Source organism: Nomascus leucogenys, chromosome 10 (genome assembly GCF_006542625.1).
Source record: "Nomascus leucogenys isolate Asia chromosome 10, Asia_NLE_v1, whole genome shotgun sequence".
In the NCBI taxonomy this organism is placed as follows: Eukaryota; Metazoa; Chordata; class Mammalia; order Primates; family Hylobatidae; genus Nomascus; species Nomascus leucogenys.
In genome coordinates, this window is record NC_044390.1 from 23,970,748 (window position 1) to 23,992,735 (window position 21,988).

At 35.6% G+C, this 21,988-nt stretch overlaps 1 protein-coding gene across 22 annotated transcripts in view; it reads left to right on the forward strand.

Annotated features, from left to right (window-relative positions):
* Window positions 1-21,988, forward strand: part of PPFIA2 (PTPRF interacting protein alpha 2) — a 510,037-nt gene that overhangs the window by 286,565 nt on the left and 201,484 nt on the right. For all 22 annotated transcript variants that reach the window (XM_030819900.1, XM_003259605.3, XM_030819901.1 and 19 more), the window contains one exon: window positions 19,450-19,551. In XM_030819900.1, coding sequence (XP_030675760.1) covers window positions 19,450-19,551 — 102 coding nt within the window. The remainder of the gene's footprint in view (window positions 1-19,449; window positions 19,552-21,988) is intronic.

The window sequence follows — 21,988 nt, forward strand, 5'->3', positions numbered from 1 at the left end:
CCTGAGGTTTTGTCTTTCTTCTTCGGACCAAATTTCCTTTTTTTCTCTTTTTTTAAATTTTATTTTAAGTTCCATGGTACATTTACAGGAAGTGCACGTTTGTTACATAGGTAAATGTGTGCTGTGGTGGTTAGCTGCCCCCATCAACCCATCACCTAAGTATTAAGCACAGCATACATTAGCTATTTTTCCTGATGCTCTCCCTGGCCCCGCTACCAGCCAGACAGGCTCCAATGTGTGTTCCCCTCCCTGTGTCCATGTGTTCTCATTGTTCAGCTCCCACATGTCAGTGAGAACATGTAGTGTTTGGTTTTCTGATCCTGGGTTAGTTTGCTGCGGATAATGGCTTCCAGCTTCATCCATGCCCCTGCAAAGGAAATGATCTCATTCCTTTTTATGGATGCATACTATTCCATGGTGTTTATGCACCACGTTTTCTTTATCCAGTCTATCATTGATAGGCATTGGGTTGGTTCCATGTCTTTGCTATTGTGGATAGTGCTGCAATGAACACTTGTGTGCATGTATCTTTAAAATAGAATGGTTTATATTCCTTTGGGTGTATACCCAGTAATTGGATTGCTGGGTCAAATGGTATTTCTGGTTCTAGGTCTTTGAGGAATTGCCACACTGTCTTCCACAATGCAGACCAAACTTCTTAACAGAGAGCACTTTCACTATTGAAATGTGAATTTGTTTTAGTTGACTGAATTATTTTACAGTTCATATTTATGTAATATAAATTTAGATTTATTGTATTTTTCTTTATGAACTTAATTTTTATGTCACATTTAATCATGTGTCTCACAAACTAGGTAATTGGCAGAGAGAAAATAAATACAAATTTTCAGGGATGATTCTCCAATGGCTTGAATTGCTTTTAATATTAATTCAGTATTGGAGCTTAACATCTATAAATATTTCATCATGTTCAACTTCTGCTTTGGACTGTGTGGCAAATAGAAAAGTCTGACAGACTTCTCACTACAAAAACATAGACTAAATGCAACGCAAATGCTTTTAAACTCTCAACATCACTTTCATGAAAAACCAAATCATTAAAAACCAGCAGAGTGTATTCTGAAAGCTGGAGCACCCTGTAGATATTTGCTGATTCCAGGAACTAGAAACTTGAGGAGTGAAAGGAGGTCAAACTAAAACTTCAGCATAAGTCCATAGCCTCTGAGGAGTTTCACTCTGAAAGAGATAGACTAGCCTAGAAGAAACTTATCATCAGCAGAAGACATCAGGATGACCATTAATGTAAGCCTGAGCTAAGGTGGAGGGAAAATAAAAAGTTACCACATTGCTGTCCTTAAAAATGATCGTCACAAAGTCAGGTGATTGAGACCATCCTGACTAACACGGTGAAACCCCGTCTCTACTAAAAATACAAAAAAATTAGCCGGGCGTGGTGGCGGGCACCTGTAGTCCCAGCTACTCTGGAGGCTGAGAAGGAGAATGGCATGAACCCAGGAGGCAGAACTTGCAGTGAGCCAAGATGGCGCCACTGCACTCCAGCCTGGGCGACAGGACTAGACTCCGTCTCAAAACAACAACAACAACAAAAAGATCAGGGTTCGCATTTTTAACCCTTTCAACTTAAAGTAGTCCTTGATTCATAGTGCCTAGCAGAAGGAAAATATATATTCTCTCTGAAGTGCCTTCAGGTGGACCTTACAGAATTCTCAACAGATTAACCAAATATGAGCTTGCAAGTCAATATTTAAAATCACAGGAAGAACTATGTTTCCTTGTGCTGGAATCAGAAGAAATAATAAATAGCAAATTATATTCTCGAATTTTAAAATTATAAAACACACTATATAAAATAAGTTTAAAATGTTTACAGAATAATACTTTTAAAATAATGAAACATATATGCCATGTTTTAAGATTCATTCACCAATAGCTTTATCAGGAACAAATTTTTTGTTCTTATTTTTACTTAAATAAAAATGCTTACTAATCTGCATCAAACTTTAATTGCTAAATGTGATCGTTTTACCATGGTCCTTTAGCAAATACAGAGTCTCTATTTCAGGCCCCATGTAAGCAGCTGGCAAAATAACGAAGGCCGGAAAGTTTTAGTTCTGGTTCTCACAGAGTTTACCAACTAGATACAGAGGTTTGTATGACAGAATAGAATTAAAGCTTCTAGTATTCTGTCTTAGTGGGATCTGAAGATTGACTATCCAAGATTATTAACAAAAATCAAAGAAAGAGTAGTATGAATAATTAAAATTAGAAATAATTCACCCAGAAATCTCATTAATCTTAAAAGACCATTTTATTTTTGTTTTGTGTATTATTCCATTATAAATAATTCACATTTTCAACATCTGTCTAGATTTTTCAATCAGTCAGGGTCCCTCTTTTGTATCTGCTAGTGACTTTATCACCTAAATGATTCTAAGAGTGATCTATACAAAACAATAGGGCAAAATTAGCAAACTTGTAGTTCATTAGAAGAAGGCTAAACCTTCTTTAATTCATGGAAAAACAGATTTAGAAATAATAATATTTTTTGCTTATGAAGTGTAATACAGGATTTTTAAAGAATACAATCAAAAAGCAATAATTATATTTCATGTCGGTTAAGTTTTAACAAAATGATACTGGTGCTAGTATGTATTTACAAATTTGGGATTGTTTAAAAGAAAATTTTTAAACTCCACAAGAGGGCCGGGCGCAATAGCTCATGCCTGTAATCTCAGCACTTTGGGAGGCCGACACAGGTGGATCACTGGAGGTCAGGGGTTCAAGACCAATGGGGCCAACATGGTGAAACCTCGTCTCTACTGAAAATACAAAAATTAGCCAGGTGTGGTGGTGCATGCCTGTAATCCCAGCAGTTTGGGAGGCTGAGGCCAGTGGATCACTTGAGGCCAGGAGTTCGAGACCAGCCCAAAAAACATGGCAAAACCCCATCTCTACTAAAAATACAAAAATTAGCTGGGCTTGGTGGTGGATGCCTGTAATTCCAGCTACTCGGGAGGCTGAGGCACAAGAATTGCTTGAACCCGGGAGGTGGAGGTTGCAGTGAGCCGAGATAGCACCACTGCTCTCCAGCCTGTTTGATGGAGTGGTGAGACTCTATCTCAAAACAAATTAGTTAATTAAAATTTAAAAATAAAGAATAAAATTCTACATGAAGGCAATGTTGAGAATATTTTCTTACCTTGGTGTTAAACATTTTTTCCTATCCAAAAAAAAGATTGAAGTTCTTACTTGAAATATAGTCTTTCTCTTGAAATATATTGTTAAAGAAAAATGTGAGAAGAAAGAACATCTGAATACACACTTTGACACATAGCCGTTTTTCCATTTTCCCAGGTAACATTAGTTTACATAAATAAAAATGAGTAAGGAATGCTATGGACCTGCAGTCAAATAAGTTGATTATCTTATGTTGATTTCTGTGCATAACATGGACAACAGTCAGTCATTCTAATGTAATTTATTGATATAAGTAAATAATAAACTAAGTCATGGTTCTGCAGTTGGACAATTTTTGGTAGGAGATCTTTCTAACTTGGACTATCAGCTATGCTTTATATTTTGAAGGAGATGTAAAAAATTTATAATTCCAGAACAGGATGGCCAGTGAAATTCATCTTGGGTGGCAGTTTGGGTTATTAAGTAGTTGCTGCCTAAAGTCCAGCATCAAGGAATATTATGGGGCTGCTTCAGGAAAAATGTCATGATAATTTCATGTCTCAGGAGAAGGAGTACAGAGTGCCATCACATATGTGGTTTATCTGATGAAGCTGTAGGAATATGGTATAAAATAGCAAAAAATCAATTTGTTATATGCCCAGTTATATATTTTGCTACCAACATGGAATTGTTTTGTTTGTTTGTTTGTCTGAGGTGGAGTGTCACTCTGTCGCCCAGACTGGAGTGCAATGACTCGATCTTGGCTCGCTGCAACCTCTGCCCCCTGGGTTCAAGCCATTCCTGTGCCTCAGCCTCCCTAGTAGCTGAGATTACAGGCGCCCCCCATCATACCCAGCTAATTTTTGTATTTTTAGTAGAGACAGGGTTTCACCATGTTGGCCAGGCTGGTCTGGAACTCTTGACAGCAGGTGATCCACCCGCCTCAGCCCCACAAAGTGCTGGGATTACAGGCGTCAGTCACTGCGCCTGGCCCTACATGCAATTTTATGTACATATATGTTTCTGTAGCAATTCAATATTTACAAGACTTGTTTCATAAATGAGTAAATAGCTGCAGGATAGAGAAAATTCAAGAGTTATTCCACTTTGCGTCTTTCCAAACTACTTATGAACATTTGCAAAGACTAAGAAAATATGTGAGTAATTTTATATATTTTTTCTTTTTGAAAATTGTATTTTACAAAGTGCTTCCCAAGAAAGCAGAGTGTTCTGAGATTCTTTCTGCTTCTACTGACCAGCAAGATACTCATAGCAAGGGAAGTCCCCTAGGAACAGGAGAGAAAATGGCATATTTTTAATGTGAAGTATTATTTGTTTTTAGTATTTTATTCTATTTTTTGATGGGGGAGGGGATGTTAAGATGGTCATAAGGATGGGGATGGAAAAATTTCCAATGGCAACAATCAATAAATGCTATTGATGTTAAAAGAATTAAGTGTCCACAGGCATACTGGTTACTAAAAAGTATATTTCAGGGTTACATTACTTTGATGAGTTTGGTGAGGTCCAGAGTCTGGCCCTTAGCCTGGCAAGTCCAGAAATTTAGTGTTTTTAATTTCTCTGAGTGCTTGCTAAACTAATAAGAAGGAGGATAAAGTTAATAATGCCATTCACCTGCCTAAATCCCTTCCATGGTGTCCATTATTGCCTTTTACCAAAGACCAAAATAACTAACATAGCTTACCCTCCATTCCATCCAAACTGAACTACTGTTGTTTAAATAGCTTTATTGCAGCAACACATACCATTTTATTCAGCCATTAAAAATGCAATTCATTGGCATTTAGTATATTCGCAAAATTGTGCATCCTCATCACAATTAATTTTGGAACATTTTTGTTACCCCAGAAGGAAATCCAGAGCTCCTCAGCTCTCACCTCCTCCAATCTCTCCAACTCCTCTAGCCCTAGGTAACCACTAATTCATTTTCTGTTTCTATATATTTGCCTATTCTGGATATTTCACATTAAGAGGATCATACAACAACATGGTCCTCTGTGACTGGCTTCTTTAACTTAGCAAAATATTTTCAAGGATCATCCATATTATAGCATGTATACTTCATTTCTTTTTATTGTTGAATAACATTTCCTTGTGTGTATTTGTTTAAAAAAACTCTTCATATAATTAATGTACACAATTTCGTGAGTTTGGACATATATATACACTCATGTTACAATCACCACAATGGAATTCAGGTAATAAACATATTCATCACCTCAAAAAGTTTCCTTATGTCACCTAATACCTGTTAGAATGGCTATTTTCAAAAATGAAAAGAAAAAGAAAACAAATGCTGGCAAGGTTGTGGAGAAATTGAAACCCATATTCACTGTTGGTGGAAATATAATATTGTACAGCCACTATGGAAAACAGTATGGAGGTTTCACAAAAAAAATAAAAATAAGATGAGCATATGATCCAGCAATCCCACTTCTGGGTATATAACCAAAGATGTTAAAATCAGAATCTTGAAGAAACATCTGCACCCCTAGGTCCTTTGTAACATTTTTCAGAATAACCAAGAAATTAAAACAACCTGAATGTCCATCAATAGACGAATGGATAAAGAGAATGTGATATATTCAAACAATAGAAAATTATTCACCCTTGAAAAAAAAAAAAGGAAACCCAAGCCAGGCACTGTGGCTCATGCCTGGAATCTCAGCACTTTGGGAGGCTGAGGCGGCAGGATCCCTTTAGCCCAGGAGTTCGAGACCAGCCTGGGAAATATAGGGAGATCTCTTCTTTACCGAAATAAATAAATAAATAAATAAATAAATAAATAAATAAATAATTACCTTTGAGTAGTTATGTGTATCTATGGTCCCAGCCACCTTGGAGGCTGAAATGGAAGGATCCCTTGAGCTCAGGAGGTAGAGGATGCAGTGAGTTGTGAGTTGTGATCATACCACTGCATTCCAGCCTGGAAGACAGAGCAAGACTCTGTCTCAAAAAAATAAATAAATAAACAATAAAAAAAAAGGAAAGACAAAAAAAATGAAGAAGGAAATCCTACCATTTGTGACAACATGAAAGGACCTGGAAGACATTGTGCTGAGGGAAATAAGTCAGTTACAGAAGGACAACTACTGCATGATTCCTCATGTATGTGGCATCTAAAATAGTTACAGAAATAGATGTAGACAACAGAACAGTCGTTACCAGAAGATGGGGGAAGGGGTATGTGGGTAGCTGGTGTTCAATGGGTGTAAAATTACAATTATACAAGATGCGTTTGTTCCAGACATCTACTGATCAACATAGTGTCTTTGGTTTACAATTTAGGTATTGTGTACTTAGAAATGTGTTAAGAGGTCAGATATCATGTTAAATGTTCTTATCACAGGAAATAAAACGATATGAAATAAAACAACAAAAAAGTATATGCATTTTAAAAATTCATTCCTCCACTGTTGGACATTTGGATTGTTTCCACCTTTTAAATATAATGAATAATGCTGCTATGAACATTCCTGTACAAGATTATGTGTGGACATATGTTTTCAATTTTCTTGGGTATATACCTACTAGTGAAATTGCTAGACCATATGATAACTCTTATGTTTTACCACTTGAGAAACTGACAAACTGTTTTGCAAAGTGGCTGAACCATATTACACTCCCACCAGTAGTGTATGAGGCTTCTCTGCATCTTTGCCAATGCTTGTTATTATTTGCGTTTTGATTATAGCCATTCTAAGTGATGTGAAATTGTATTTCACTGTGCTTTTGACTTGCATTTCTCTGACGATTAATGATGTGGAACAGCTTTCCATGTGCTTTTTGGCTATTTATCTTTAGAGAGTTGTGTATTCAGATTATCTGTTCATGTATAAATTTGGTTATTTGTCTTCTTATTATAGAATTGTAATAGTTATTTATACATTTTGACAACCAGTCCTTTATCAGATATAGAGTTTGCTCATATTTTGTCTCATTCTATGGATTGTCTTTCACTTTCTTAATGATTCTACTCGACGTGTAAACATTTTTAACTTTATGGTATATTAATTAGCTCTGGCTCCCATAACAAAATACCATAGACTGGATGGCTTAATCAACAAGGATATATTTCCTCGCAGTTCTGGAGTCTGGAAACCTGAGATCAGGGTTTCAGCATGGACGGGTTCTGCTGAGACCTCGTTCTGGCTTGCAGATGGCTGCCTTCTCGCTGTGCCCTCACATAGCAGAGAGAGAGCTCTGGTGCCCCTTCCTCTTCTAAAACGGGAAGTAATCCCAGCTGGAGAGCCCTACACTCATGACTTCATCTAAACCTAATGATTTCCCAAAGTTCCCATCTCCACATACCACTATGTTGGGGATTAGGGCTTCAACATATGAATTTGAGGACACAATTCAGTCATAGCAGATGGAGTCTGGTCTATTTTAACTTGTGTTGTATGAGCTTTTGGCGTCACATTTAAGAAACCATTACCTAATCCAAGATTGCAAAGATTTACCTCTATGTATTTCTGTAAGAATTTTATAGGTTTAGTATGCTTAGGCTCTTTTGGATCATAGAAAGTTGCTCATGATGCTCCCTTTATCTGGAAGAATTTATTTTCATTCAACATACATTTTGCCTGGCTCTTACTCATTTTTCACATTTCATCTTAGATGCCACCTTCACACACATACCCTCCTACAGGGGTGCATGCTGGGCACCCTGGATATAACCCCATCACAGCGTTTGTCACATTTCATTGTAATTATTGTTCACTTACTTCTATTTACTATGTCTTTTTCACCATTGTACACATTGTAGTGTCTGAAAAATTTCACAGGCTCTCCTACATATTAGGCATCCAATAATATTTTGTGGGGTAAATAGAGAAATAATCAAAGTGTCAGTTTTTAAAATTTGCAGAGAGAAATGCATTGTCAAGTGAGCCAGTATCCAAACTATGCTGACAAGGACAAGCGCCTTCTCTACAGTAAATGACACAAAAATTTTGAGTAATTAAAAAATATCCCTCAGTATCTATGGAATTAGAGCATGTTACATTATTTGAACATTTAGTGACACCATGTCATGTTAGTGTGTCCTAACAATTCCAGAACTCACATACACCCCTATTTCCAGACAACTACAATCCTTAGGCTGGGATGTACTTTCACAGAGAGAGTGGTTAGAGGAGTCTTTCCAGATTTCTCTCTCACGGTTTGCTTCTTTTACTCTGTTATTTAATGCTTTCACCCCCCCCCACCCCCCAGCGATAAACTGCTTTAGCTGTATATTGATATAACATATTATAACACAAAGTGCTATTTTCTGAGCTACAATGTGCAATTTTAAATGTTATACACAGTAAAATTCTTCAAGGAAGGAAAATATGTTTCAATAGATTTTACAACTTTTATAGCACCCACTACAGCATTTCAGCTCAGTGAACAGCAAACAATGTTGTAGCCCAAATATTTTTGGTTATATAATTATAACTGATTGCTAGAGATGTGATTTTGTTTTGTTTTGTTTTGTTTAGAGTTAGAGCTTTGTTGAGCTATGCTGGGAGATTTAAATATTCAGCTCGAATGCTATTTTGTGTGTCTGGGAGTGTTTGCCACAGCAGGTGTTACCTAACCAGATGCTAAAGCCTTTTAAATTAATATGCAGCATCTTGTCAAACATGCCTCCTGCTTTACACTGTCAGAGCTGTTGAAAATTGGCTTTTCCTGCCAAAAGAGTTATTGGTTGGCAATGACTCAGCCCTGACATGCTTTAACTACAATGCTTACTGGGCCAGGTGATTGTGCTAATGTACTTAGAATGTCGAGTTTTAATAAATGTACAAATGCATGAAGCATCAAGTAAGCAAAAATATCTTTTGGGCATTTATAGAGATTGACGATTCTTTTCCTCTCCTCCATAAAGATGAGTCAGAATTAAGGACGAGAGCATTAATTGGCTGAAGAAGTAGGTTGCTTCCTCTGTTAGAATTGCTTCCTGATGACCTCTCTCTCTCTTCTTTCATATACTTGATACAGTAATAACAGAACAAGGTTTTGTTTTATTTTTTTCTATTTGGAGAAAAATGAAGGGGAGATAGAGCAAGTCAAAGGAAAAGGAAACTTGGAGTGAGTAACTTCAGTCTTGGTTCTAAGCCATTGGGTTTGTCTCTTTCTCATTCTAGTAATATTATGCAGAGGGAAAGGATTTAGGAGCAAGGCAGCTACTCAAACTTAGAGCAGGAGCCCAAAGGGTGAGGTGGGAGCTTCATCCAATAGGGAGCATCCTTCTCACCTGGGTCAGGGAATCTGTGAAAGACTTCAGGCTTTAACCCTGGATTCTGGTCAGACTTGTAGGCTGCTGGGCTCCTCTCAAACAGCATCTCAGAACAAGCAATGCAAGGGTTCATTAAAAAGTTCTTAAATATGTTTTATACTATCATTGCATTTCAGACACCAGAAAACATCTTGAGAGGTGTGTGAGCCCTGGGTTAGTGATAATAGATGCAATCAGAGAGATGAGGAGAGGATAATAGAAGATAAAGGACACACTAACATGACATGGTGCCATCAAATGTTCAAATAATATAACATGTTCTAATTCCATAGATACTGAGGGATATTTTTAAACTTTTTTGTATTTTATTGGAGACAGGGTTTCACTGTGTTGCCCAGGCTGTTCTCAAACTCCTGAGCTCAGGTAATCTGCTTGCCTCAGCCTCCCAAAGTGCTGGGATTACAGGCATGAGCCACCATGCCTGGCCAATATTTTGAATTTTATTGGAGACAGGGTTTCACCATGTTGCCCAGGCAGTTCTCGATCTCCTGAGCTCAGGTAATCCGCTCGCCTTGGCCTCCAAAAGTGCTGGGATTACAAGCGTGAGACACCACACCCGGCCAGACACATGTTTAAGAAAGCTTTTAAGAAATGTTTTATGATATCTAGAGATTTTCCTCATAGCCTCAACCCTTATCTACATTAGCATTATAGAATGTCACTTGATGTGTCTTAGATAGTAGTAATGTAAATTTTTGATCAGCAAGAATTACTGTAGGAACACAGGAACAGAGGGGTACAATAAGATATTTTCTCTCCAAAAGTGTGCTGAGTATTTTTACTGTATCACACTAATGTCAATCACTTCTGCCATGCTAGTTTGCTAATGATATAGTAGAACTCTCTCTTTATTATTACTATGCTTGAAGATAATCCTCTTGTCCCTGATATAAAATTAGTTTCAGTATCAGTGCCTTCCAAAGAAAAAGGGCAATGAGTAACAATGAGCCTTGGGTATGTGAATCTCAAGTTACATTTCAGTTACCATTAAAGAAAAAAACCGCATGGTTTTCATATATATATATATTTTTATGTATATTATTTATTATATTGTATTTATTATATTTAATATTATTTATCATATTTATTATATTTAATATAATATATATACATTAAAAATTACATATATTTTTAATAGATGAATGGGCCCAAGAAGGCAAATGTGAGTAGGGCGCACAGAAGCAATGCAGTGCCAGCAGAAAAGCCATTATGGGGATACTGAGAAAACCCTACCTTGCCTCCAAATAGTTCCCAACCAATCTGTAGTGACCTCTCCAGGATTTAAAAACAAGCTGACTCATCTCTAGCAAGCTATTGTCAAAGAAAGCCTAATACCTGGGGCAGCTCTCTACATACATTGAGAAATTGGTGTCCACAAAGCAGAGTGGGAATAAGATATAAGGCAGGTATATTTCCGTAGGAGCATAGTGAAAGATTCATGGCTTGATGGACAGACAGCCTGAGACTGCTTGACAATTTTGATTTCCACAAACATCCACTTTTTGAAAGATTCTAAGTACCTTGATTAGAAGATTTTGAAAACAAAAGTTACTAAGTACCCAAGTACACATCTACCAAGGGAATGACTTTTGTGGCATGTTGGATTTTAAATAGGCTTGCATCCCCCGAGTCACCATGATACATTAACATAGTCTTCTATTATGCAGTTTTAGGAAAAACCCAAAAAGCTCTCTAATTAGAATAAAGATACATAAAAATTCAAGGGGGCACAAAATATAATGCACATGGAATTTAAACCCCGTTTTTCTTTTAACTTGAGTCATCTTACCCAATGATTTTTGTGAAAATTCTGAGTCCAGTTGTGCCTGTCACATTGCATTAGTTATGCAGGCAATTCTACCTTCAAGCTGTCTAGCCCAGGGCTGACCATGAGACATGGGCTGTTTTGCACAGTAATTTTGGATGACAGCATTCCCTGGGCTCATGTGAGACTAGAAGGCAATTATAAAAACAGAGGTCATTAACACTGCATTTGATTACATAATAAAATAAAAATATTGCATATACATAGTGATATAATGATGAAGTATTAATTTCTGTATGCCTTTCTTCCCAAACTAAATGATTTCCAAACTGAATTTCTAAAGACTCCTCTGAATTTTTACCAGCTAATATACTAAGTGTAGATATAAAATTTGAGAAATATATTGTCTTGTCATTGCTTTGTTTATATCTCTCAAATGTGATACTTCTGTTATTAATCGGTTCTAGAAATTATGTCCTGTGGTTTGGGGAAAAAATACATATCTTTTTACATGTAAATTTATGTGAAATTATATGCAAATAAAAATAGATTTAAAATCCAAAGCTTTCCACTGAGTATTACAAATAGAATTGCTAGAAGAATTATTAAAGTTCAAAGAAGGAAACACCAAAATACAGTAAATGAGGGGCATAGCCTAAGGAAGTCATTGTAAAAAAAGCATTTTGAAGCAGTTAACTTTGTCTAATTGAAATGCTAGATGGTCAAATCAGCATGCTTCTATGCCATATGCTTTCCTGAGAGCTATTTTTGATTTGCACAAATGGTTGAAGAATAAACTTAAAAGATGCTTTTTTGTGGTTGGTGAGGGTATTGGCAGTGTTTAGCGAAGCTGAATTCTAACTCACCATTTATTTTTCCTCTTCTCTCTCAAACTGGTTTGCACTCAAGATTCTTCAAGGCAGAAATAAGGCCATTGTCAGTTCACTAATTAAGTGGCCCACAAGATTAGAAAATGCAGGTTTAATGGAAAGGTAAAGAGTATTAAAATTGTAATCAAGATGAATGCATTGTCACAGATTTCTCTGGGGACTGTCTGGTGTCATTGACTTGAAATTAAAAGGCTGAATTTTCCTCTTATCATGCAGCTTCTCCTAACCACCTTTCCTGAGGTAAGGACTTACCTATTAAATCAAAGCCTTTCAAGCATTTAGTAAATGAGAAAATACATCTTTTTTTTTTCTCAATTAAACCTCCTCAAATAAGCATACAATCTGAAATGAGTCAGGGAAGTTAGAAGTTTTTTTTTTTTTTCAAGCTCTATTATGTTTATTATTAAATATCAGAAAATGAGTTTAAAAATGAACCTGTATAAAAATAGAATGCTCTGTGTCTGTCTGAGAATGGGTAGCCTGATAGGCTATGGTGATATACCAGGTGGAAAAGGCATACGTTAAAAACAAGAGGAAAGTTGACCAGGAGAAGTTATACACTCTTTAATTTCCTGTCTAGGTTACTCTTATGGAATGTAAATAGGCACAAGAACTGAGTGAATCTATGCTTTGCCCCTGTATTTTTCACTTTGGAAATAACATATGCAGAGATCAAAACAAGAGAAGCCTCTTTTCATTAAACTCACTAAGAACAACATATTGACCTAAGGCCTATCATTTGAGATATTTGCAGCACAGACACTTGAATTACTCAAGCTCATCCTTAGCTTAGAAGTCAGCACAAAAGAGTGAAACCACTGATAAGATACAAGACAGCTTATCTTTGCTCTGGGATATGACAGGTTTCATGGATGTTGACACCAGCATTGCCATATAATAGAATGGGTTTTGATGGAAACAATCTCTTCTATTTTTCTCATCTGTGTTCTGGGAATAATAACACTGCTATAATGATTGAATGACATAATAGATGTAAAGTTCCTAACAATGTACCTATCATATAATTAGTACTTAAGAAATGATAGTTAAGTAAAGAGCAAGGCTCAGTGGCTTACACCTGTAATCCCAGTGTTTTGGAAAGCTGATGTGGAGGTGGAAGAATTGCTTGAGGCCAGGAGTTTGAGATAAGCTGGGCAACATAGCAAGACCCCTGTCCTTCTCTAAAGACAGGTGAGATCCTGTTTTTAAAAGAAAAAATGATGGGAGGGGGGAAGAAAATAAGTAAAAAGGTAACAACTGGGAATATTAGCTGAAATAGAAGATCTTTAGATTTTATGTAATTTAAGAGACTTGTAACAAATTTAGGAGTGCACAGAAGTTAGATGTCCTGTGTTGGTGTATACGAAATGATACTTTCAAAATTTTAAGATATTAACAGAAAAAAAAGTTATTTTATTTTCCTCTTTTTTTAAATAAAGAAACTATTGCTTTACACTATGAGCTGAATTACTATTGAGAGGGATAGAAATGGCTAGAAAAGATTAATTTCAGATAAAAAATAGTTTGAATGATTAATTCCCTGAATGCATATAAACATATCGAGCGCAGGGACTTTAACTTGCTTCTTTTGCTTGTCATCTTTCCAGCACTAAAAACAGGGTCCACTACATAGTGAGTGCTCATATAAATGTGTTTGTGATGCGCCTGAGGACACACTAAGAAAGAGAAGGGCACCCCTCCCTTCACACTGAGGGTACTGTTGTGGCACTGTGTGGTCTAGATCTTGACTGTTCTTTAAAATTCCAAATGACGAAATATAGAGTGGGGAAAGTCATTTTGCTCTTTGGAAAAAGAAAGTATTTGCCATGCGTAGGTTGGCGAACAAAATAGTCTGAAAAGTTGTTGAGTATGCTTAGTAGTTGGCGACTGATCTAATTCTCTTATCTCACTGATTTTAACACACTTAGCTCTTTCTACAGATTCCTTTTAATTCAGACTTGATGAAGTATGAATAAAGTTTCCTTCTAACATTGATTTCTCACTACTTTAAGCTTCTGATAATACTCTGTGTTATACATTGTATTCTGTTTCTTACCTTTTTCACTCAAAATTATATTTTTGAAGTCTTTCCATGTTGCTATACAAAGATCTAACCTGTTTATTCTTCCCTTTGCATAATATTCCATCATACACATTTACTATATTTAATTCATACATTTTTCTATATATGGAAATCTAGGTTGTTCCCAGTGAATTCCTTTCTGGGAATCTTATGGAAATACTGTTCTAAAAACATAATTTGAGAAATGCTAGACTAGAGAAATACCATATTAGTTAAATACATACTTTCACTTTAAGAATGAATAAGACCAATGTGATAGATCCAATGAACAAATGATAAATTTAAATGCATGAATTATTCAGAGCAATAGGCCCAAAGCACTAGGAATAGAAAATATTTTCATTATTTCTCCTGCCACATTCATTTTCTCTCAGGTGCATATGCTCTCATTCATTCTAGTATCTTTGCATTCAACACAAATATTTATATCACAAAATTATGCTTTCATGATAGTGAGCTTCAGCACTAGAGCTGGCCTATTCCTAGGTGGTAGGTATACTGCAGATCTCTTTGAAGAAACTACCAGGATCAGAGAAGATTTTCTGAATAATTTGTTGAATTTGGCAGTTTCCAGGTAATTGCTATATTTTATATATATATATATATACACACACACACACACACATACATACATATATATGAGTGAAAAAGGTAAGAAACAATGCAATATATAATACAGAGTATTATCAGAAGCTTAAAGCAGTAAGAAATCTTAGAAGGAAACTTTATTCATACTTCACCATGTCTGAATTAAAAGGAATCTGTAAAAAGAGCTAAGTGTGTTTGAATCAGTGAGATAAGAGAATTAGATCAGTCACAACTACAAAGAGCAAAATGACATATATGTGTGTGTGTGATTATATATATATATACACGTTAGAAAGCATGGCAGACAATAATGTCATTGCCATGTAGAATATAGTATATTTCAATACAGACCAAACAACAGCTCAAAGTAAAAAAGAACATTATATCTGTTATATGTTAAGCAAATTACAGTGATCTCACTTAGAAAAATTTTTAAAAACCTCCAATAATATCTTCTAAATTTATTTTGGTATCAAAGTCCAAAGTTTGAGGAAAGTAAGCCATTTATTTATTATCACAACAAGGATTTATTGTTTACTTAATTTTCCAGGAACTATGCTAAGACCTAAGGATGTAAAAATACACTAACAATCTTGCCTTAAAGGATTGTACTGTTTAGGTGGAGGAGACGAACACATAATTCGGTTATTATAAAAACAATACAACTAGGTATTTTAAAGCCTTAAGAAGGCTAACTAGTGCTTTTGAAAATGAATTAGTTAGGTAGAGGGATGATGAAGAGTATTTGAGGCACAGTAGGTAGTTTGTAAAAGAAACAAGAAAAAAGTTGAAAAAAAATGAAAAGGTAGAAATGGAAACAGGAAAGAGAAATGTTTGACAGTAGTTGCAGAAGATAGACCATCTAAGAAGGAGGCTTTTGAGGGACATGTGACTTCTAAAGGGCATACACTAGTATTACTCTGTGTGTGGTACTTTGGTGATGGGTTTTGAGTGCTGGTTAATGATGGAGATCCCTGATGGGCCTCAAATGTGAATTCTGAAATTTCTATGAGGTTGACTGCAACAACTGTTCTATGTTATCTTCATATCTTCAGCATCTAGCACAGGGTCTGATATGTGGTAAGTGTTCAATAAATGTTGTATGAATGGCTGGATAGTTAGACGGATGATAATCTCAGAATGCTTGAGACATTTGATAAGAGGCTACATTTTTAGCCAGAAGGAGGCAGTGTTGCAGAAATCTAAAAGTTTTAGAATCCAAGTGGGTCATATTGAGCTGTGACCTTGAACAAGTTATTCATCACTGCTAAGCTTCAGTGTCCTCATCTGAAAAACAGGGAGTCAACGGAATTATTCATGTAAAATGGTTAGCTTGGGGCATGGCAAAACAAAGTGCCAACTGCTCAAAGTGATATTAATAGTTGCTATTGTTCTGTAAGTAATAAAGCTAATTAGTTATGAAAGGGTCATGTTTTGGGTGGTTTGAATTTTGAAAGTTAAAGTTGGTTTAAATTTGATATGTTTGAAGGTAAAAAGCACTGAAAGTTTGATGACCTTGGGAAATATAATTTTTCCAAAAATTGAAGCACAAATCAGAAGGGAAAAGCCTGTGGTCAGGGGAAACAAACAACTTATCGTAATCACCCAGTATGAGTTAGATTGTCTGGGTTCAAAGCCCAGCTCCATCATGGACTAGGTGTGTCACTTTGAACAATATACTTAACTTCTCTAGGCCTCAGTGAGATTTTAGTAGTTTCTTATGGTGTGTTATTAGGATTGATGAGGTAATTAATATAAATTTCTTGGCAATACTGTAAGTTTGCAATCAATGTTAACCCTATTTGCTGTTACTGGTATTTTTGTAAGATGATGTAAGGCTCAGCTCATGTTCACAGTAAGGAGAATAGATATAGGAAAGATAACTGTCAGAGGAAAAGCGTTAAAATGTTTGGTGGTTAACTCCATGTGAGATATCTGCCTCTACACAGTCTCAGATACATAGAACATACTTGTCTGACACTTGTTGCTCTGTGTGGAAGGTATACTATACTTTGGACCTTCTAGTTCCCTGCACTCTTGGACTAATTAAGGGGGATCATGCAAGATAATTGCAGTTGTGTTAGTTCTTTTTCACGTTGTTGATAAAGACATACCCGAGACTGGGTAATTTATAAAGAAAAAGAGGTTTAATGGACTCCCAGCTCCACATTACTGGGGAGGCCACACAATCATGGTGGAAGGTAAAAGGCACTTCTTACATAATGGCAGCAAGAGAGAATGAGGACCAAGTGAAAGCGGTTTCCCTTTATAAAATCATCAGATCTCAAACTTACAATCAGGAAAACAGTATGAAGGGAAACTGCTCCCATGATTCAATTATCTCCACCTGTTCCTGCCCTTGACACGTGGAGATTATTACAATTCAATGTGAGATTTGGGTGGGGACAGAGAGCCAAACCATATCAGTAGTAATATTATTTAATGTTTCAGATAAGGAAAAAGGATACCTCTAAATGTACTCCAGATCTGAATAATATAAACCCAACAAACAACTAGGTTCAAAATGAAATAGTAGAAAAGCACTAAACTTGCAGTGGAGAATGATGCTGAGAGCTAACTCACTCCCTATGGCTTGTGAGTTTTGTGAACTTAGGCCTACAGCTTACCATTATTCAGTATCCTCAGCCATAAGATGGGAGTGAGACCTCCTCCCTAGGTATTTAGAGAGCAAGATGGTATAATGAATGTGAAAATAGTGCCTGAAAGTTGCTAGGAAGTTAATAAATGTAAGACTAATCTTAATACATGGAGTCACTAGCCTACTGAAAATCAGTGCCATGATAACAAAAAAGGCCAAGCCTTCTGTGGCCTATAATATCTTCACTAATTTCTCCCCTCTGCTTTAAAAACTTGATTGTTTCAGTGCACTTACAGGTTCATATTTTCTCTTATTTTCAAAGCACAAAAACATATTTCTCCATTGTAAAAAGTTTGATGATAGAAATACTTGGGTGGAAGCCAAAAACCAAAATTAATTCATAATTTCACCACCTAGAGATATCTAGGAAAATTCTAATAGATGCATACATTTTTTATAATTAGTATGATGTTAAATATACAGATTTTATGTTTTATCTTAGTCAATGTTTACAATATACGTAAGTATAAGATTGTTTCTGAATGCCTACATGTTAATAATATGCAGTAAAGAATCTTCAGGTATCACTTCTTTTCTCTATCAAAACTATGCCGTACGAAGACAATTTTATTTTCTAGAGAAAGTTTTATTGTTTTCTATTTGTTTTATTTCCACTTACCACCTAAATAATATGCTCAGAGTATTAGCAACATTTAAGCAGGCGGCAATCAGTGGAGAAAACATTTATCCCTGTGTCAGCCAAAAAGCAACAACAAACTCTATCATCTAGAATCTAAGCCCTGAAGCCTACTCTGAGATCTTTGAAGTACTCACTTGGGCTGAAGCCATTTAGGGAAACTAAGCAAAATAAGTGATTTGAAGCAAACAAAAATATAAACTCCAAACCTTCCCCAGTTTTGCATAATCATCATATTCATTTACTTTTTATTAAATTTGCCTCCCTGGAGGTTAGGTTAACCAAACTTTTCTCCTTCATTTTATTTTTTTAATCTTCTGAGTGCCTTCTCAGCCTAGAGCTAAGTTTTCCCAAATACCTAAATATTTGATAAACATCAATGTTTCTACTGAAAATCACTCTAAAGGGTTTGGTGATAATATGGATCTGTTTACTATATTTAAAAAAAATAAATATTTGTTTATAAGTTAGAATAGCAGAATAATTGAATTTTTTGGTCTTCTTATTAAATAACCTTTTCTGTGTGTTAACAAACTCTCCACCTATTGGTAAAAATACCGTATCATATGATCTCTGATCCCATTAAGGGGAAGGAGGCCAATGAAGATTCCTTCACAGTGTCATTAACCACATGAAGACAGAATTACTCCAGAATCCCCAATTTTTTGGTAACAATATGACCTATTTCTATGAACTAAAAATAAATACCATTTGAGCTCCCACTATGTCTTAGATACTGGTGGTGTAACTGTGAACAAGTCAAAGCCCCCATCCACATGGAGCTTACCTTTTAGAAAGACTAAGCAATACGCAAATTAATAAGAAAATCTTAGATAATGTTATCAAATCTTAGGCATATTTATTATTTTGTAAAAAAAAAAAAAAAAGGTAGATTCCCCTGCTTCATCTTGTTAACAAATAAATTTGTTAATCTCAAAATAGCACGTTTAGCAGGGTTTTTTGCGGTTGTTACGAAGATCCACTGTACTCTGTATAAACATTGCTGTATAGGAATTAAAGTGTAAGATTTTGGGAACTGTTCATAAAATTAGCCAAACTTAAATTTACTCTAGGAATAAGTTATCATATTAACATTAGGCTCAGTGTGATGTATCTGATATATTTTGAAATATACTTTATACACCCATCTAAGCAGTGTATTGTAATAAAATGCATATGATACATATTATGGATTAGCATGTTTTGAATAATGAATTTAAGATACTTCATAACAGCAATATATGTTGACCAGTCAATGGGGTCATTTTTCCCCATTCTTTTCATTTTGAAATTTATATTTTGAATTTTTTTCTGCTGTTAGATCTTGAATATTTCTTCAAATATTTTTATTACTTTTCCAGGAATTTGCTGCACTGACAAAAGAATTAAATGCCTGCAGGGAACAACTTCTAGAAAAGGAAGAAGAAATCTCTGAACTTAAAGCTGAAAGAAACAACACAAGAGTAAGTGTAAAGCAGCCTTTTTGGAATTAATTCTATTTGTAGTTCAATGCATTACATCTAACACACATATAAGAATAAAATATAAGCATTTTAAAACTTTAGAATTACTTTAAGCAGATAGTAACTCATAGTTACTTAAAGTAAAGGAGGATATACTATAAAACTCAAAACAAAAAGACAGGAAACCTAAATTATAGTCACAGCTACTAAATCACTATGTTGCTTTATAAAATGTTCTCATTCCTTCTGGCCTTTACTTTATTTGACTTTAAAAAGAAGATCTGGATTTCAATAATGGGTTTCGAACTTTCAAAAGGTTGTTTTAGGGGTAGGGTAATCCCTCAGAGGTTGGAAATGGGCAAAAGAGGAGAGTTTTGGAGAAGAGGAAGAGTTTAAATTAAGGGCTGCTATAAAAGAGTGGCCTGGGTTTGGTCCTCACCTCCTCCCAGCAAAATATTTTTTTAAAAAGGAAAAAAAAAAAAGGCTGGACACGGTGGCTCATGCCTGTAATCCCAGCACTTTGGGGGGCCAAGGCAGGCGGATCACCTAAGGTCAGGAGTTCAAGACCACCCTGGCCAACACAGTGAAACCCCATTTCTATTATAAATACAAAAGTCAGCCAGTCTTGGTGGTACGCACCTGCAGTCCCAGCTACTTGGGAGGGCCTGGGAGGCAGAGGCTGCAGTGAACCGAGATTGCACCACCACAGTCCAGCCTGGGCAACAGAGTGAGACTCTGTCTCAAAAAAATAATAATAATAAATAAAATAAAAAGGAAACAAAAAATAGTGTCAAGGAAAAAAAACTCAAAAAAAAAACTGCTCATTAAAAGAGGAGTGCCTTTATGTTTTAATAAATTTCCAAGGGAATGTCCAGTCATGATCTTCTGATGTCATGAAACTTATGGAATTTGCTAGATTCTACTTTTGGAAACCCATGTATTTTCATCAAGCATATGACATGCCCTGTAACATTAAAGTTCGGAATTTGATAAAACATACTATATTTTCTTTGAGAAAAAAAGTCACTAAATTTTATAAACATGTAGATTACCACATTACCCATAGAGGTGTACAGTTTACTAAAAGGAAGTAGAAAAAAAACACTTTTATGTGAATGTAAGAGTGTAAGGCCACTCTTGTAGCAGCCCTTAATTTAAACTCTTCCTCTTCTCCAAAACTCTCCTCTTTTGCCCATTTCCAACCTCTGAGGGATTACCCTACCCCACAAAACAACCTTTTTAAAGTTTGAAACCCATTATTGAAATCCAGATCTTCTTTTTAAAGTCAAAACTTACATCCACATAAAATATTCAGTTAAATACTGTTTTAAATATTCAATTTAAATACTAAGTTGGTGAAAAATAGTCTAAATGTTATAGCTATAATAGATCAATCCTGAAAAAAATTAGGTGTAGCTAATGGCCTATTCACTTTATAAGTCTTAGAGAGTAATATAAAATACAGTTCTACTAACTGGGAGCTTGTGCCTTTAATGAGAGATAGGGTTGCTTGCATAATGGTTACATGATCAAACTGAATTTATGTCCTTATTTATCAAGGTCTTATTTTATGGTGAAGAGAATTCACATACATGCATACATTGAATTGGTTTTCAGTGATAACTCTGATGAACCTGTCGAATGGATTGCCTCAAACAGGGCATAACAAGGGCAGTTCAGATCATATTATCAGGTACCAGACAATTTTTTTCTTTTGCCGTCTTCGTCTCTATATATTTCCTACCCTTGATTTTTTTAACTTAACACTGTGTTTTCATGCAAATTTAAAATTTATTTATACCATGACATTTATTCTGCCCTATTCCACTGTTATATTTTACTACTTTAGACTACATTCCTTGATTTAACACAGCACACTCAAATGTAAAAGTAGGAGCAGAAAGCGGAGAATGCAGGGAAATACAAAGCTTTGGTTAGGTTTATAACTAATGCTCACATTTAAAATGCACCAGACACTCTTTTATTAGCTGTGTGGGTTCATCTAGCCTTTTTTCTTCAGTCCCTTACTCATTTCTACACCCCTCTGGAGATGTTATAATTATGTCCATTTTACAGATGGGTACGTGAGCTCAGAAAAGGTCAGATAACTTGCCAGAAGTCACACAGTTAGTAAATAGCAAAGAATGAATCTGAAAGGTAAGGCAGTCTAAATCCAGAGCCTGTGCCCTAACCATGAGGCCATCGCATTATTACTCAAAGACTTACTACAGCTATAAAGGACATTGCTTGTCAGACCACCACAGTATCTAATTGTGATGAATTTTAGAGAGCTAAGAGATTTGGTGACAGAATCCATACAATTTTCATCATATTGAACCCCATGAGAACCAGAAATACCTGAGGCCATTGTGTTTGCAAAGGAGTCTTGGATAATAAAGGGAGGAAGATGAGCCACATGTGAAGTACCTATTCAGGA